Source organism: Phocoena sinus, chromosome 20 (genome assembly GCF_008692025.1).
Source record: "Phocoena sinus isolate mPhoSin1 chromosome 20, mPhoSin1.pri, whole genome shotgun sequence".
Classification (NCBI taxonomy): Eukaryota; Metazoa; Chordata; class Mammalia; order Artiodactyla; family Phocoenidae; genus Phocoena; species Phocoena sinus.
The window spans coordinates 8,412,388-8,430,294 of NC_045782.1; the positions used below are offsets into that span (position 1 = coordinate 8,412,388).

Sequence of the window (17,907 nt, forward strand, 5' to 3'; positions counted from 1 at the left end):
AAGTAAGAATCCAAAGTTCATATCAGTATAAATAAATAAATGGGGGCTTCCCTGGTGGCGCAGTGGTTGAGAGTCCGCCTGCCGATGCAGGGGACACGGGTTCATGCCCTGGTCTGGGAAGATCCCACGTGCCGCGGAGCAGCTAGGCCCGTGAGCCATGGCCACTGAGCCTGCGCGTCCAGAGCCTGTGCTCCGCAACGGGAGAGGCCACAACAGTGAGAGGCCCGTGTACCGCAAAAATAAAATAAAATAAAATAAGTAAATGGGAGGAAAAGAGAACACTCTTGTTACAGTAAACTGCCAACTAATAAATATAGAAGGAGGGCTGGAGTTAGAAATCATCAATGGATACTAAACTAGTAGGTGAACTTTTAGTGAGGTACAAGTAGTAAAGAATCTCAAAGTATCTTCCCACAAATTGCATATTAATTACTATCAAGGGGAAATGATAACCTGGAAAAAACTGGCAAACACCATTTCAACCTCAAGATCAAAGTCAATACCTCAAAATTGGGACAAACTGACATGTGTCTTCTGATGTGATGCACTGAGAAGGACACCACACCACTTCTGGGGTGATGTTCCTGCCAAAAATGCACAACCTGAATAACTTGAATCTAACCGTGGAGAAACATCTGATGAACCAAAGTGAAGGACATTCTACAAGGAAACCATCCTGTACTCTTCAAAACTATGAAGACCCACCCTCACACCATACACAAAAATAAACTCAAAATGGCTTAAAGACAAGACACCATAAAACTAGAAGAGAACGCAGGCAAAACATTCTCTGACATAAATCATACCAATGTTTTCTTAGGTCAGTCTCCCAGGCAATAGAAATAAAAGCAAAAATAAATAAATGGGGGGCTTCCCTGGTGGCGCAGTGGTTGAGAGTCCGCCTGCCGATGCAGGGTACACGGGTTCGTACCCCGGTCCGGGAGGATCCCACATGCCGCGGAGCGGCTGGGCCCGTGAGCCATAGCCGCTGAGGCTGCGCGTCTGGAGCCTGTGCTCCGCAACGGGAGAGGCCACAACAGTGAGAGGCTCGCGTACCGCAAATAAATAAATAAATGGGACCTAGTCAAACTTACAAGCTTTTGCACAGCAAAGGAAGCCATAAACAAAAAGACAACCTGCGGACTGGGAGAAAATATTTGCAAATGATGTGACTGACAAGGGCTTAAGTTCCAAAATACACAAACAACTCATACAATTCAACAACAACAACAACAAAACCAATCGAAAAATGGGCAGAAGACCTAAATAGACATACAGATGGCCAACAGGCACATGAAAAAATGCTCGTCATCGCTAATTACTAGAGAAATGCAAGTCAAAACTACAATGAGGTACCACCTCACACCGGTCAGAATGCCCATCATTAAAAAGTCTGCAAATAATAAATGCTGGAGAGGGTGTGGAGAAAAGGGAACCCTCTTACACTGTTGGTGGGAGTGTAAATTGGTGCAGCCACTATGGAAAACAGTATGGAGGTTCCTCAAGAAACTAAAAATAGAGTTGCCATATGATCTAGCAATCCCACTCCTGGGCATATACCAGGAGTATATCCCACTCCATAGGTATGCATCCCTATGTTCACAGCAGCACTATTTACAATAGCCAAGACATGGAAACAATCTAAATGTCCATCGACAGATGAATGGATAAAGAAGATGTGTGTATACACAATGGAATATTACTCAGCCATCAAAAACAATGAAATAATGCCATTTGCAGCAACATAGATGGACCCAGAGATTATCATACTAAGTGAAGTAAGTCAGAAAGAGAAAGACAAATACCATATGACATTACTTATATGTGGACCCTAAAATACAACACAAATGAACATATCTATGAAACAGAAACAGACTCACAGACATAGAGAACAGATTTGTGGTTGCCAAGGGGGAGGAGAGGTGGGGAGGGAAGGATTGGGAGTTTGGGATTAGTAGATGCAAACTATTATATATAGGATGCTAAACAACAAGGTCCTACTGTATAGCACAGGGAACGATATTCAGTATCCTGTGATAAACCATAATGGAAAAGAATATGAAAAAGAATACGCATAAGTGAGTCACTTTGCTGTACAGCAGACGTTAACACAACATTGTAAATCAACTATACTTCCATAATTTTTTTTAAAATTCCAGGATATATATAAAAAAACTGAAGATCAAGAATCTTCCAGATTAAATGAAACTGAACAGACAGAACAACTAAATGCAGTGTGGGATCCTGGATGGAATCCTGGATTGGGAAAAAAGGGCTATAAAGGACATAATTGAAACACTTGAGGAAATTTAAGTATGGACTGGCATTAAATAATAGTATTATATTAATTTTAATATTCTGATGTTGATAGTTGTACTACTATGTACTATTATTACTACAAATGTCCTCATTCTCAGAAAACACACTGAGTAACTTGGGCAAAAGGGCCTGACGTTTTCAATTTACCCCCAAATGATTCAGAAAACAAATATTTTATATCTATATTATATTTGGAGAGAAATGATAAAGCAAACGGAGCAAACGCCAACAATTAACAGAGAAAAGAGTACACAGGAGTTCCTTGTACTTTCTTCCTTTTTTTTTAATTGAAGAATAGTTGATGTATAATCCTCGTACTTTCTTGTAACTTTTCTGAAAATTTAAAATTATATAAAAATTAAAAGTTCCAAAAACAAACAAAACAAAAAAGCTAGGGGGAAAAAAGTCCTCCAATGGCTTCACATTACACTCAGAGGTGACAGAGTCCTTGCGATGGCCTAGAAGGTTCTACATAATCAGCCTACTGCTTTGTCGCTCTGATCTCACCTGCTACGTCCACTCCAGACAACCCCACTCCGCCCCCTGCTGCTCTCTGTTCCCTTGACAAGCCTGGCAGGTTGTCCTACTAGCCAGCCTGTCCCTCTGTCTGGAGTGCTTTTACCCCAGGTGGCCCTGTTTGTGCCCTCACCTCTGTAAATTCTCAGTGAGTCCTTCTCTAATGAGTCCTTCTCAGTGAGTCCTTCCCTAATCTTACTGTCTAAAGTCACAATTCCCACTCTCCACTCTTCCTTGCTTCACTTTTCTCCATAGCACTTATCACCAACTGACAAATGATCGATTCTGTACGATGTGCATTTGACTGTTTCCCCCACAAGGACGTATGTGCCGTAAGGCAGGGATTATTGTCCGTTTTGTTTGGGGCTCTATAGAAGTCTTCTATCCTGATTCTTCCCTTGGCCCAGGGGCCTGGGCCTCCTACTTCCCCACCCCCAACCCCCAGGTCCCAACTCTCCAGGAACTCCCCCCTCCCAGGACCCAGGGGGTCCCAGGAAGCCAGCCTTCTCTTTGAAGAACAAAGAGGGAGGAGCTGAGCCTCGGAACCCAGGCCTGGGGAGACGTCACAGCGGGGGAGGCGAAGCAGCGACACTAGGCCAGCTGTGCTGTCTCAGTTCCTTCTCCGCCTCCCGCCTCCCTAGGGCCCCAGCGCGTGTGGGACACGAGCTCCCCTCCCCCAAGCCCTTACGCTGCCCCGTATTGAGAGGGCGGCCAGGAACAGGCCAGAGGCCCAGACACCCATACACACACCATGTACACAGACAACCACAAGGGACACGTACACAGGCCTGCGCTGACACGGAGGCGTGCCATCCACAGAGGCCCCCAACCCATAGCCTTAGAAACCCTGGGAATGGGTGTGGAGGATGCCCTCACAGCCACATCTACACAGGAGCGATGGCTGCAGAAAATCCCCCCACCAGGCCAACTGGTCTCAGGTTTGGGGAGCCTGAAGTGTATATAATTGTTTTGGGGGGTGAGAGCTTTTTAAGAAAATAATATAAAACTAGGTACAAAAAGTAATGTTTACAGTGTAAAGCGATTATGCTCCAATAAAGATGAAAAAAATATTTACAGTGAAACAAGAGATCACAACCTACAAACTGAAAAGGCTGGCAAATGCCACAAAGGTTACAAAGTCCAGAAAAATACCTTATTGGTGTCAGTTAATTGCCTGCATAGCCCTGTAATACTCTCCACAGACTGGCTACTGACTGTATATTTCAAATCTCATTTTTCCTCTACCACCCATGTACTTATAGTGACAAGAGCACTGGATGTATTCATATCACATGGGCCCTTGGGATTTGCACCTTCACTGCACGACGCCTAGTGAGTGGGCACAGGTGACAGGAGTTTCCCTGGAAGCCATTCCCACGCCAGGATGGCTGGGCTAGCTTAGCTATGTGTGCAAGTGACTGGGAACCACATTAACTGCATTACCATTAACCTACCCTCGAATCCCCACAGCGACTCCAACACCGGGGGCGGGGGGAAAGGGTGACAAAGGGGAAGCTGGAGTGAAAACAGACAGTGGGCTTTACCATTTGCAGTTAAAGTATCTTATTTTGGCAAGTTTTACAGAAGCATATGGCCATGTGAGCACGTTGCTGGGACCCTCCCAGGGGCCTGAGTGAGGGGTCCACATTTCATCAGCTTCATGGTGCATTCAACCTCTGAAATTGTCATTTTTGATTCCACATCTCAGATGGACTCTCAACCTGCCTAGAAATCCTATTCTATCATAGAAGGTTTGTTTTCCTACTCCCCAAAATGAACATTTCACACCTCCTTTCTCCTCAAAGGACCTGTAGCTCTCTCTCCTCCGGCAATAAGCTTGATTCATTCTTTCTTTAAAAATTCTCTTTTATTGAAGTATAGTTGACTTACAGTGTTGTGCTACTTTCTATGACTATTTCTAAGTGATTCAGTCACACACACACACACACACACACACACACACACATATATATATACATTCTTTTTCATATTCTTTTCCATTATGGTTTATCACAGGATTAATTCATTCTTTGGGAAAACAGGAACCGCTGGAGGGAAACTGCCTCATCCTTCCCACACTCTAAGTGACCCACACCCCCTGTCTTCCCCATCTCCCTGGGGGTGAGGACTCTTCCCTACTACCTGAGACCCATTTCTCCACCTGGTAGCGAAGTCTACCCACCCACCCACCACCAGCATCAAACACACTCTAGCAACCCTCATCACTTGCTTCTGCTCCGGCTGCCAACAATGTTCCTCCCCATTCACAGCAAAGCTTGACAGAGTTGTGTCTATAGCCACCGTCTGCACGCCTTCACATCCCATTCTCACCTCGACCCACTCAAGTGGGACCGCACAGAGTCACTCTCCCCCCAGGTCATCTGTGATCTCTAGGAGCTAAACCGGGTGGTTGCTTAGCTCCCTTCTTACTTGACCTCCCAGCAGCTTAGCTAGATGTGACGGCTCCCTCCTTCACACACTCTCTTTTCTTGGTCTCCAGGTCACTTGGCTTTTCTGCTACTTCTCCAACTCTACATCCCTTTGACAAGTCTTCCTCCTCAACCTGACCTCGAAGCGTTGGGGTGCTCCACGCTCCTTCTCTTCTCTCTCCACACTCTCTTCCTAGGCACTCCAGTCTCATGGCATTAAAAGCCATCTATCTTCCAATGGCTCCTCCATGTTTACCCTCCAGCTCTGACCCCCAAACTCATGAACAGAGATGAGTACAGGCCCAACGTTTTTACATAATCGGCAAATGCTAGGTCTTTTAGAGCATTTATAGATTCTCCTGCTGGGCAGACACCTGGAATGGGCTATCACACAATATTTCAAAGGGGCTTAATTTAAGCCTGCTTCTGTGAGCAGGGCAACTGGCAAGGCCTTATCCCAAGTTAAATTAGTCTCTCGACATATATTAATGATGTTCCTTTTTAGTGTATGATTTCTTTTCTTTTTTTTTTTCTTCTGTTGGTAGAAAGGGATACTGAAGTTCTTAGCCGTCTCCGAGTAGGCTTCAGGGCTAGTGCCAGCGTTTTTCCAGATTGATGTTCACACACAGATCCAGAGAGCTGACAACATCATAGGGCTCTAGGTGGATGACGTACTCAGAGCAACTCTGTGCTTTGATTTACTATCATGGTCTTCTGCAAACACCGTCGGTTATTTTCTTTAAATAAACCCACAGAGGTTTATTTATTGGTCTGCATCAATTGTGATGTTATATAAAGTGGCCACTGGATTGTTTTGCTTAGTAGGTGTAAACTTTGCACAGAAGTAGAGGGTTTGAGGTTTATCTCAGCATTCTTGCTGAGCAAAGTGATTTTTTTCTGGTGTGAAGGAAGCATTAGCAATACTCTGTGACCAGAGGGGAACGACCTGTCCAAAGACACCAATGGACACATTGGTGATGGAATCCCCATTTAAATCTCCATGGCCATCCAGGGATCTCCCAAAGTACTGAAGATGGCTCCTAAAGGCTCCAACAGATCCCAAGATTTTCTGGGAATACCTCATGCAAATACTGCCCTCACGACCATGGTAGACGTACACAGCTCCTGAGTTCTGATTTTCCAAAAGTGAGCCAATGATCACGTCATGAAAGCCATCCACGCTGACATCTGGAAGAGCTGCAATTGCTGAACCAATCCAAGCATTTTCAACACCCTTGGGGCCTTCCAGAAATTGGTGCCAATTCAAAACGCCCTTTGTGGTAGAGAAGAGCTAGACTCTTCCCTCCTCTTTCTTTAGGTCATCTGTGTACATTGGTGCAGTAATGTGTCTTCATCCACATCGACTGAACTCCGCACACTACCAAATTAGGAGCCAATCTGGTTACCCCCGTGAGACTGAGTAACTGCGACACTGTCATTCTCATTAACACCGCACAGTACTATCCGGTCAGTACTATTTGTCCGAGGGGCGCCAGCAACGAAGTGGACACTTTTTCCAATAGAAAGTGAAGCCGCAAAGTAACCTAACTATGAGCGCCATCTGTAGGCTTAAAGCCTGTTCTGATGGGACTGACGTCAAGCTGTTGTGGTGAAAAAACTTCAGGGTGAGGTCTATCAGAAAGTTAATCAGCTCATTTCCCACTGTCGATTCTACCCGGGACTCCTGTGGGGAAACTGGAATTGGGTACCTCAAGACCAAGGGAGTCCCTGGGCCTCTTCATCCATCAGTGTGTTCCTCTCTTTCTGCCATGCGAGAGGCTGTCTTCTTTTATCGTTTCTTCTTCTGTTTTAACCTAGGGCAATCTGTTTTCCAATGTTCTTCAACCCGACAGTAAGCACGCTGTTCCTTCCCCAGTGGGGGCTTACTTCTTCTCAGGTTACTCGCCTTCTGGGGATCCAACGCCACTGTACCAAAAGAAAGTGGCATTTCCTTTTGCATCTTCTTTCTTCTGTTGTTGCTTTTAAAGTGTTCAACAGGGAACGACATCTACCAGTTGAGAAGGGTTCAGTCAAGCACCATCTCATCTTTGCAGCTCTCTCCTGATATCGGAGGCACTTCGCCCCCCCCCAAACGTCAAATTTACCATTCTCATACTTTCAGGGGCCTCGGGGTCTCCACTAGTATGATGTTTGTAGGCCTGATAAGTCCTTTCTAAAAATTCCGAGAGTTCTTCATTTGTTTTGCTGAATTTCTTGAATTTTGTTCAAACCCTTTTGCTTTGGTTCCCATTTTCAAAGCCCTGCCAAGGTGCACGAATAAGCAGTGCTCTAATAAGGGCCTTCTTCCCTCGCTGGGGTCCCAACTGGGTTCAGCTGTGGGGGCTGCCAAGTGGGCTTCAGGTGTAAAGGATCCTCCTTGTAAAGTAGGGTTGAAATCTTTCCAATTAAACAAGTCTGAGAAGCCCCGCCAGCCGGCCCTTTTCAGGCCCCCTAAGAGATAACGGCATAAGGGAAATCGCCTCGCCCCAGGAGTACCCTCTGGCCCAAACTGGGTGCCCAGTTGGGTCTTATGTGACAATACCAGACCAAGTCCCTGTGACCCAGAAACTAACAAACACAGGATTTTCTAATGGATCCCTATGACGAGGGGAAGTCCTGAGCCCCAGTGTCAGGAAGTGGGGCTGGATAGGCGTGCAAGGTGGTGGAAAGAGTGGATATATTGGCATAATGGTCAGAGCAGCTAAGACAGCTTGCTTGGCTGGAGGAGTTAAGGTTTGCAGCAACATATTCTCGCTCTCATTCCCTTCCTTTTTTCATTTTCCCTGATGTAATAGCACAAATGCTTACACATAAAGGATTTCATTATTCTTCCCTGCTTTCTCACAGAATAGCCACCATAAAATCATAAATGCAATTGATCATTTCCAACCATCAAAAGGATGCCTTTTTGCTTTGGCATCAACCAACCAGGCTGAATTCTGGGATGGGGCTTTTGGTGATTTTAGGAACCAAGTGGAACCCTTCTCTTCTCTCTGGGAAAGTCCCACAGACTTTTTTTTTTTCCTGTTGTTCCTTTCCTCCATTTGACATCAGTAAAAGCTCTATCGCAAAATTGATTTGGTTGTAAATGGAGAAACAGTACCAAACAAAATGAAATGAAAAACCCAAGGGACAACAGAAAATCCTAAATAAATCCTCAAGTTTGGTCTTGGGATTTTACATATACCAACGACACAGGAGACCACAAATGACATAATTAACACAGCAAGGGTAGCAGTACATGGTGCACAGGTCCCAAGATAACCGTGCCTAAACCCCTTCTGGAGATCCTAACAGGTACTGTGGCCACACATTGTTTCAATAAAATATATTTGTCCCACTCATGGGTTCTTGGCTGTAATCCGATCATTTATCAAAACGTGCCTCAGAGGACTTTCTTTAGGGATAGTCGAAACATTTCCCCATTTTTAAATACAGAAATGCAAGACAAACAAAACACAAATGGCACACACAAAGGCTAGCATCCAAAGAAACAAACGAACAGGTTCACAAATTAGGTAAAAGTTCAACAACTCTTTCCTCTCTCCAACAAGGTACCCCCACTCAAATACAAAACAAATTGGCTTATTCCAGACAAAACCCCCCAAATATAGAGGAAATAAAGTTTCCCGCTGTACACACCGGAGTGACTTACCCTACAGTATAGAGCCCATTAGCTCCCAAACGTGGATTCCTTGCTCCGCCTGCCAAGTGCTGGGGCAGTCGGTGCTGCTTTGGGGAATTTTGAAGGGCAGATCCTCAGGACGAGTGGTCCTGGCAGCTGCTAGGGCCTTACCCGAGAATTCCTCAACCAGGGTCAGCTGGCCACGAGCAGCGAGGCTTGCTCACCAAGTCGAAGCCCTTACTGCTCACTGCCACAAGCCGATAAATCAAGAGATGAGTTGTTGGGGGCAAGGAATAGCTACTTTACTTGGAAAGCCAGCTGACCAAGAAGATGGTGGACTTCTGTTCCAAAGAACTATCTTGCCTGAGTTAGAATTCAGCTTCTTTTATACCAAAAGGGGAGGGAGTAAAGTCAAACATTTCTTGGTTCTGGTCAGCCTCCAGAAGGGATGTGTCAATGTCTTCCTTCCTGCACAGGTGGGCCTGGTCAGGATGTTTCCTGTGAGCTAATAAAGGTATTTTATCTTAATGCTCATTACCTGGGAGGCAGGGTTCCCAGAGACGGGCCATTATGTGTAATTTAAGATTATAGGCAACATCCCTTTAGTGATTAAGTTGTAACAGAACACAAAGGTTCTTCCCTATTACGTAATCACCCAGAGTAAAGTAGCCCTTCACTCTCAAGTCATTGCCACGACCGGTCGTCCCCGGCCCCACCCTCATAACCATATTAGATTATTTTCTGCTTTCTTACTTATTTTCTGTCTCCTCCCCGCCCCCACCATAATGTAAATGTAAGGAGAGCCCAGATCCAAGGCACCCTCAATGCCTAACAACACTTGGTGCACAAGAGGCCCTCCATAAATAGCGGCTTCGTGACTGAGTACAGCGGCTGTGCACACCGACATACAGATGCCCAGACAGTTGTAGAGTTTCCTTCTGGGGGCCACTGTCACGCCTTAGAGTTGAGAAGACAGCATGCCCAGTCACTGACACAATCCAGAGACGAAAAAGAAAGACCCCAAGCCTACTCCAGATGAAGCAAGAAGATGAAGCCCAGATGGAGCTGGAAGAGACAGGAGACAGGATCCAGAGGCAGAGACCCAGACCCGGGGCGAGCCCCGGGGAGAGGGACCGAGAGGGACCAGACTCAGCGAACTAGAGAGGCGGGCGCGCGGCAGCCCGGGCAGCAGCCGGAGACTGTGCCCGGAGGAGGGGCGCGAGCGCGGGGGAAGACGGCGGAAACCCAGCGCCCGAGCCCGGGAGCCCGGGAGCCCGGCCACCCCGCCCCCGCTCACAAGTGGCCGCGGCAGCTGGCTGGAGCCCGGCCGCCCGCCGGCCCGACGCGTGCGTGATCAAAGCGGCTGGGAAGGGGCGGGCGGAGAGTGGCAGGAACCTGGAGGTGTGAGCGAGCTTCCCAGGGGATGGCCGGAGCGTGGGAGCACAGAGGGCCGGCAGGGGACAGAGTCCTGGAGACACGATCCCAGAGATCAAGACGCAGACGCGGAAAGGGATGCAGAGGCCGGAGAGACCCGGAGCCAGAGATACAGAGACCACAGAAGACCCAGAGAGACCCAGCGTAGCCGTTGTGAAGATACCTGGAAAGAATGTGAAAGAGACAGAGACGCCGATAGAAGGCGGGACAAAAAGGCCGTGACCGTGGACTTAGAGGAAAAAAAGGCGGGCTCCAGAGAACAGAAACAGAGAGCGAGGAAGAGAAAAGGAAAGAAGAGCAACTGGGCCTTAGAGCTCAAGGGGCGGAGGACCTCGCCCCTCCCCCGCGGAGGGCTGAGAGGACCCCCGGGGCAGGGATCCCAGCGCCGGGTCCTTTCTCAGGGTCACGCCTGCGGAGGTGCGGGCAGGGGGCGGAGGGAGGGGTGTGGACAGTCGGACCCCCAGGCTGGGAGGATGGGAGTGTGAGGACGTTCGAAATCAGGGGCTGGATCCGGCGCCTCAAACTCTGCTACAGAGTAAAAAAGCTAAGTATTAATATTAATATTTGGTAGACATCTTAAAGATGCCTTTCAGATACATCAGAAAAGACATCTTTGGAGAAAGGACGAAAAGTCAGAAAATGCATGGGCCGGGAATCGAACCCGGGCCTCCCGCGTGGCAGGCGAGAATTCTACCACTGAACCACCCATGCAAGTAAAGGGAGGCCTTCGGTAGATCCAACTCAGTTTGTAAGGAGTCGAAGCGACTACGGCCAGGGAGGCTTTATGGCCAGGAAGGCTTTATAGCCAGGGTCTTCTCAGAGAACCGGTCCCAACAGTTGACATGGGTGGAGCGCCAGGCCATCCTTCCTCCCGCCTGGATCCGGTCACCCGGCCATAAAGTCGCCCCATATGGCCAGGGGCGGCCCCACACCCGGGTGCGAACTGCCGCCGGGGGCCCCGAGCCTCGCGTGCAGGTGAGAAAAACTCAGCCCAGCCCAGGTTCCCAAGGAGGGGGGCAGCGGGGGGTTCTGGGGCCACACATCTGCGCTCCCATTTGGCTCAGGTAGGGGGAGGTGGGATGTGCTGGGTTCCCTGATTCCAAATGGGAGCGCCCTCCCCAAGGTCTGTGTTCCCCTGGCTCGGACTTTGGCAAGGCAGGCTCCGTGAAAAAACCAAGCTGTGGACGGGCGCTGGGAGGGCTCGGAGGAGCCCCATCCGTCTCTGACTCCGCAGCTATCTTCCGACTCGGTCTGCAACAACGCCACCGTGTCATTCTGTGTCCTTGTCCCTGGCATTCTTGCTGTCCCGTTAAATCTCTGATTTTATCTTCTCAGGCACTTTGTCTTGAAGTCTTCAAGTCTCACGCATCATTCTGCAGAGTGGCATACTCTTGGTTTGAGGTGGGTGTTGATCCCTTTTTTGTTCCCTTTCTTATCTTTTTAAGAAAACTGCCTTCTCCTTGTCCCCCCCCCCCATAATCACGAGCGGTCCCCAGGAGCAAGCAACACGAGCTCACTTGTATCAGGTGTCCTGGCAGCCGCACCCCTGAATCTCCTATAATTAGTTTTGAATCAAATACTTCTAAGTGGAAAGATCTCTCCACCCGTGCTTCAAGCCTTGCTTCCTCTTCCATGAGGCTTCCCCCACCCCAGTCCAGCCGTCCCTCACGATGACCCTTTCCCAGAGCACCTAATTCACTGTGCTTCTAAAATAGCTACTTGACAACACATCAGCGTTTTCTACTGAAACTTGCAGGAATAAACTGGGCCTCCAGTCCATATCTCAGTATGAACGGTCCCAGCCTAGACCAGTGCCCAGTGGGCACAATGAACACGCAGATATTGGGGAACTGAATATGACTGACTTAGATTGAACAGAGCTTCTCTTCCACCTGCAAAGTCCCAGTTGAATAAACGAATCCAGCCAGCACACTCAGGTGGCTCATTATCTCAAGTAGGAGGTGAATTTTGGGGAAAGATGTATAGGATCCAGCCTAGGGGCTGAGGGGTGCTAACTTTTCGATTTCAGGGTTAGTGGGGAGTACAGTAAGCTCCCAAGAAAGCTGAAATAGTGAACGGGGGGAACTCTGAACTCCACTCCTGAGTTCTGTCCCCAAACTACTCAAACTCTCTCTTCTCCTAATTACCTCCTCCCTTCAGCTGGGTCCCGCCTCATTATACAGCCTCATGGTCCTTAAACAGCCGGTGCTGCACTGGCCTCTCATTTCCCACACTCCCAGGCCAGTTCCACTCGTACCCCTCCCCCTTGTGCTCCTCCCCTTTCCGGGAGCCTCGTGCCCAGGGTAGAGTCCGGCAGGAGCCAGGTGCCGAAGGGGCGGGTCCGGGTCTTTACCACCCCCTACTCGGGAGCCTGCGGGATATAAGGCTCAGGGAGAGCGGGGACTCGGTCCACACAAGGGTCCGGAGGAGCAATGGTCACCCGGGATCGAGCCGAGAATAGGGACAGCCCCAAGGTGAGAGGCGGGAGGGGAGGAAGCAGAGGTCCCTGGGCTGGTCAGGGGACAGGGTCCCTGAGACCGAAAGTCAGAGAAGAGGCTGGAGATGCAGGGCTGGAAGGGGGAGAGGTGCGCGGGGGACCCGAGGAGCCAGGAGCTGGGGAGGAAGCTGCGAAGTATGGAGAAGGGGTTAGCGTCAGAGCTGGCACTGGGTGGGCGGCAGAAGCAGAGGTCTGGGGCGTGGGTAGTGGCAGTTGACACCTTGCGGCCTGGCGGGCTTGGGCGGGGGTCAGAGTCCGAGTAAAATAAGCAGGAGGAGCACAGAGCTAAGGGAGGAGAGTGGAAACAAAAAGCGGAGAGGATAGGCCTTCGCTCCACGCGGGCTGTGAGCCGGAGCTGGGCCAATGCAGCCTTGTAAGAGAAGGTCTGGAGGGCATTGGTTCCAGAGTCCCGAGCCCAGGTGGTAGATCTTAGGACCAACGGAGAAGGGTGACCGCACAGACGGTTTAGTGGGAGAAGAGGGGGCGCGGTCGCGCTGGGTATCTCCCTTTCTACACTCAGGGCCACCAACTCAGCCCGGCGCCCGGCGCCTTGCGGCCCACGTGTCTGGGCGCAAAGAGGGCCCCCAAAGTTCTCCACTGAGACAGAGAAAGACTGCACGAGCCGGAGACGTAGAGAGAAAAGAGGAGGAGGAGAGACACAGAGAGGGGAGGAGGGAGGACAAGAATGAGAGAGGAGAATGCAGAAGACCCGGGAGAGGAGGCGAGCTACAGAAATTGACCCTAGGGGCGTTGGGAGGGGGAGCGGAGAGGGATCGAATGGGTCCGGCGTTAGGTTCTCTGGCGTCTTGGGGAGGGGGTGGAGGCCGGACTATCCCAGCGGCGGCATTCCGACGCCCGCGCGGCCGCGCTGAGTCTCGGTGGGGTCGGCCCGCTCTCCCTTTCCTGCTGGTCGCAGATGCTGAAGCCGCTTGTGGAGAAGCGGCGCCGGGACCGCATCAACCGCAGCCTGGAAGAACTGAGGCTGCTGCTGCTGGAGCGGACCCGAGACCAGGTCAGTTCTTCCGCCATCATCGGACTCCCAAGCATTCCGTCCTCCTGTCTCAGGGCTTCCCACTTGGGTGGGGACATATGCTGCTTTGGCGACCCTGGCCCCAAGGCATCCTTACCCTTCGAATCCCATCCCAGACCCCCTCTCGCTCTCAGAACGCGATCTTCATCGCCACCCCTCGGGACTGTAAGGTTCACATCCGGCTCTGTAAATTTCATTCCCGGGGGTCAGTCAGTTTCAACCTTTGGGTCTGTAAATTCTCCCTCCTCCTCCCCCACACTCCCCGAGATAGCCAGCAGGGTGGTTAATTTCATTCCCCGGGTTTTCTGTTCACATCCGCTCCTCACACTGTGGGTTGGTTTCATCTCCTCGGATTGGACAGTCTCAGGGTGGGCCAGGACCATTCTTGGTCATCTCCACTCCACATTCGGTAGCGCGCTCTGTGGTCCGCGCACAAACGCGATCCAGGGGCACCCCCAGCTCCCGCATTCCCCCTCCCTTCTACCCCCTGCCACTTTCCCCCTCTCTCCCCACCCCTTTCTGTCTCTGCGCCCTCCCCTCCCATCTGTAGAACCTCCGGAACCCGAAGCTGGAGAAAGCAGAGATACTGGAGTTCGCCGTGGGCTACTTGAGGGAGCGAAGCCGGGTGGAGCCCCCGGGTACAGCGCGGGGGTGGGGCAGCGGAGGGAGGGAGGGGAGAATTCACTGGGGCCCGGGCCGGGGTAGATGGGGCGGACCCTGTGGTGGACGGTGGGCTTGGGGTGTGGCATGCTCCGCTCCGAGGCGAGGTTAATAACACCCGCGCGTGTCTGTCTCTGTGTCTCCCTCATTTTCTTCCTCTGTCGGTCCATCTGGCTTCCTGTCTCTGTCTGTGCGCCTGTCCGGCCTCGGTATCTCTGCGCCCCTTCCCTCTCCCCACCCTTCTGGGACCCCTGCCCTGCCCTCCCGTCCTCCCGCCGGCCGTACCCGCGGCCGCGGCTTCAGGTGTTCCCCGGTCCCCAGCCCAGGACGCCGAGGCGCTCGCCAGCTGCTACTTGTCCGGCTTCCGCGAGTGCCTGCTTCGCCTGGCGGCCTTCGCGCACGACGCCAGCCCGGCCGCCCGAGCCCAGCTCTTCTCCGCGCTGCAAGGTTACCTGCGCCCCAAGCCGCCCCGGCCGGAACCGGTAGATCCGAGGCCCCAAGCGCCGCGCCCACCGCTGGACCCCGCCGCCCCAGCGCCTGGCCCCGCGCTGCACCAGCGCCCCCCAGTGCACAAGGGCCTCCCTAGCCCGCGCTGCGCATGGTCCCCGTCCCCCTGCTCCCCCCGAGCCAGGGATTCCGGCGCGCCGGCCCCCCTCACCGGACTGCTGCCGCCGCCGCCGCCGCCGCCGCCGCCTCACAGACAAGACGGGGCGCCCAAGGCCCCGCCGTCCGCTTTCTGGAGACCTTGGCCCTGAGCTTTGGGGGGGTGGGGTGGGGACGGGGGCTGGGGGGTTGGGGTAGAGACTCCAGCCCGAGCGCAGCACAGGGACCCGGGCGTTGGGGTGAGGAGGTGTTGGGGAGGGCGGCGGGGCGCGCGGTCGCAGCGCACGGGTGAGATGTGGTCTATATTAGAGTATCTATATAAATATATATTTCCCTGGTTCCTGTCCCTTCTCCCTGCCCCCTTTGCGTCTAGGATTGTACCCTCTCTGCCCCCGGCCCAGCCCCAGTCCCTTCCCCAGTCCCTAGTGCATGGAATAAAGTGGTTATTAAATCCCCGTGTGTCCCCGAGCCAGGGGCCTGCCTTTATCTCGGCGTCCACGCCCACTTTCCCTCCCCATCTGTCTCCCGCCCCCCCCCCCCCCGCCCCAGTCCTGCTCTCCTTGGCCCAAGACCCGGGGCAGACAGGTAAGTAAAAAAGAGCAGAGCGGAGGCTGAGGTTGGAACTGAAACCAGATGGAAAACAGTGAGATAGGATGGGGGAGAAGGGATGGGAGCCTTTAAGAAAAAGCCGGATAAAGAGGAAAGGGAAAAAAATAAAATAAAATAAAATCGACTCTGGTGGGATTCGAACCCACAACCTTTGAATCGCTCTTTCGTCACTAGAAGTCCAATGCGCTATCCATTGCGCCACAGAGCCACCTGGCGGGCGGCGGCGTCTGACGGCTTACGGGTACTAGAATGGGAAAGGGGCGGGGGGAGGGGGAGGGTTGTGAGGGAATTGGGCGGGGCGTGTGACAGAAGCGCGTGGTTTGGACCTCAGAGGCTTGCCTGGAAGAGGTAGCGTGCGCAAAGCACGTGAGCCAGGTGGGAGTGCGGGAGCATAGGGGTGGAAGAAACTGGGAGACAGCGCAACTGAATATGAGCGAGCGAGCGAGCGAGTACAGAGCTCTAGCTGCCCGCTTGGGGGATGCTTCCAGTCCAGGCGCATCCCACTCCCAGATGTGGCCCCACCCATAAGAATAAACTTGTTTTGTTGGAAATTTTCTGTGTGTCTCTGTTTCTTCTGGTCTCTCTGCTTTCCCATCTGCTGCTCCGCTCTCCGAAGGAATCTCGATAGTTCCCAAAGAAGACCAGCCAATTTAGCAGAACTGTTTGTAGCTCCACTCCTTCTTTCTAGTCTCTTAGGAAGACTACGGGAAAACATTTCCCCCACGCAGGTAGCGTGGCCGAGCGGTCTAAGGCGCTGGATTTAGGCTCCAGTCTCTTCGGAGGCGTGGGTTCGAATCCCACCGCTGCCAGGCCAGAGTTTTTCTCGAGGCTTAAGCACGCTTTAATTCATAAAGTAAATTACTTACTTTTATGAGAACTCCTGGTAGCGGTCTCACCAACGTGTATTCCAGACAGAACTTAGGTCTGCCTCCCAGCCCCAAACCAATACATAATGGAAACTGCCAAAGAAACCTCGGACCTTCATAATCGATCTCCACTTTAACATGTCAAATAACATTCCTATCAAAATTAGTGCAACTTGCTATATATTTAAGTGACTTACTGTATGTTCTCCTTACGGTGTGCTACAGGCTCGAATTACCTAGCCTGAAAAGCTCAGAAGGTAAGATCCTAGTTTAATTTTCTTTCCAGATCCTTTCAGAACATAAGAGAATATCATACATGAAGCTAATGAATAATATAATAGAACACATTGGTATTGAGTGAAAACGAAAAAGGAAAGGTTCCACCGAGATTTGAACTCGGATCGCTGGATTCAGAGTCCAGAGTGCTAACCATTACACCATGGAACCCATTCCCTAACAAAACCTTCTGACAGTATATATATTATTGTACTTCCTATTCTGTGCCTTTACATACTTTGCCATTCATAGAAGACAAAAACGAGTTGTCGAAAAAAAAAAAAAAAAAAAAAAAAAACGAGTTGTCGGATTAGGGTGGATACCGCTATCGAGCACCTGAAATATGAATTTAAATGTGCTGTAAGTATAAAATACACACTGTAATTAGACGACAGTACAAAAAAATGGTTAAAATTTCATTAATAATTTAAAAATATTGATTACATGATAAAATAAGATTTAGAATATAATGAGTTAAGTAAAATGTTATTAAAATTAATTTCAAAAAAATTTCACCTATTTCTTTGTACTCTTTTTAATGTGTGGCTCCTAGAAAATTTAAATTCGCATGTATGGCTCGCATATGCACTGCTCTAAAACATCTCCGCTCTCCCTCCACTGTCATTCGTTCTGCCTTCTGAAAAATACCCTACCGCACTTGATACCATTTCCTCTTAACACCAGGCAGCAGTATTTGCGTTACTCTTTTCCTCTGTTATGTTTGAAAGTATACAATTATCTACTCAAAAGTATTCTAAAGATTGTCATGTACCGGTGGAGAAAAAGGGCAGACGCCCGAACAGGGACTTGAACCCTGGACCCTCAGATTAAAAGTCTGATGCTCTACCGACTGAGCTATCCGGGCCCTCCTACTCAACCTCTTCTACTTCCTATAAGAGTTTCGCATTTACGAAAATGCTGAGGCTAACCGGTACCCTACGCACGCGCGCAGGAGACTACAGAACGCACCTCGAGGAAGCCGGTGAAGCTAATGGCGGATGATTGCGCTTTATCGGACCCCCTCCGTACAGCGGCCGCACCTG

At 50.6% G+C, this 17,907-nt stretch overlaps 1 protein-coding gene and 5 non-coding genes across 6 annotated transcripts; 2 read left to right on the forward strand and 4 right to left on the reverse strand.

Moving 5' to 3' along the window:
* The first annotated feature begins 9,937 nt into the window (after positions 1-9,937).
* HES7 (hes family bHLH transcription factor 7) lies at positions 9,938-16,273 on the forward strand. The gene is made up of 7 exons (XM_032616242.1): positions 9,938-10,235; positions 10,725-10,858; positions 11,161-11,298; positions 11,659-11,724; positions 13,737-13,832; positions 14,401-14,488; positions 14,814-16,273. Exons 1-7 carry the CDS (start codon positions 9,938-9,940, stop codon positions 15,263-15,265), a joined length of 1,272 nt encoding a protein of 423 aa, XP_032472133.1. The 3' UTR covers positions 15,266-16,273.
* On the reverse strand, positions 10,964-11,034 carry TRNAG-GCC. Its single transcript has one exon. It is a non-coding gene; the product is annotated as a tRNA-Gly (tRNA).
* On the reverse strand, positions 15,844-15,930 carry TRNAR-UCU. The gene is given in 2 exon segments: positions 15,844-15,879; positions 15,894-15,930. It is a non-coding gene; the product is annotated as a tRNA-Arg (tRNA).
* Positions 16,274-16,449: 176 nt separating the features above from the next.
* Positions 16,450-16,531, forward strand: TRNAL-UAG. Its single transcript has one exon. It is a non-coding gene; the product is annotated as a tRNA-Leu (tRNA).
* Positions 16,532-16,963: 432 nt separating this feature from the next.
* Positions 16,964-17,035, reverse strand: TRNAQ-CUG. The gene has a single exon. It is a non-coding gene; the product is annotated as a tRNA-Gln (tRNA).
* A 621-nt stretch (positions 17,036-17,656) lies between these two features.
* TRNAK-UUU lies at positions 17,657-17,729 on the reverse strand. Its single transcript has one exon. It is a non-coding gene; the product is annotated as a tRNA-Lys (tRNA).
* Positions 17,730-17,907: the final 178 nt, after the last annotated feature.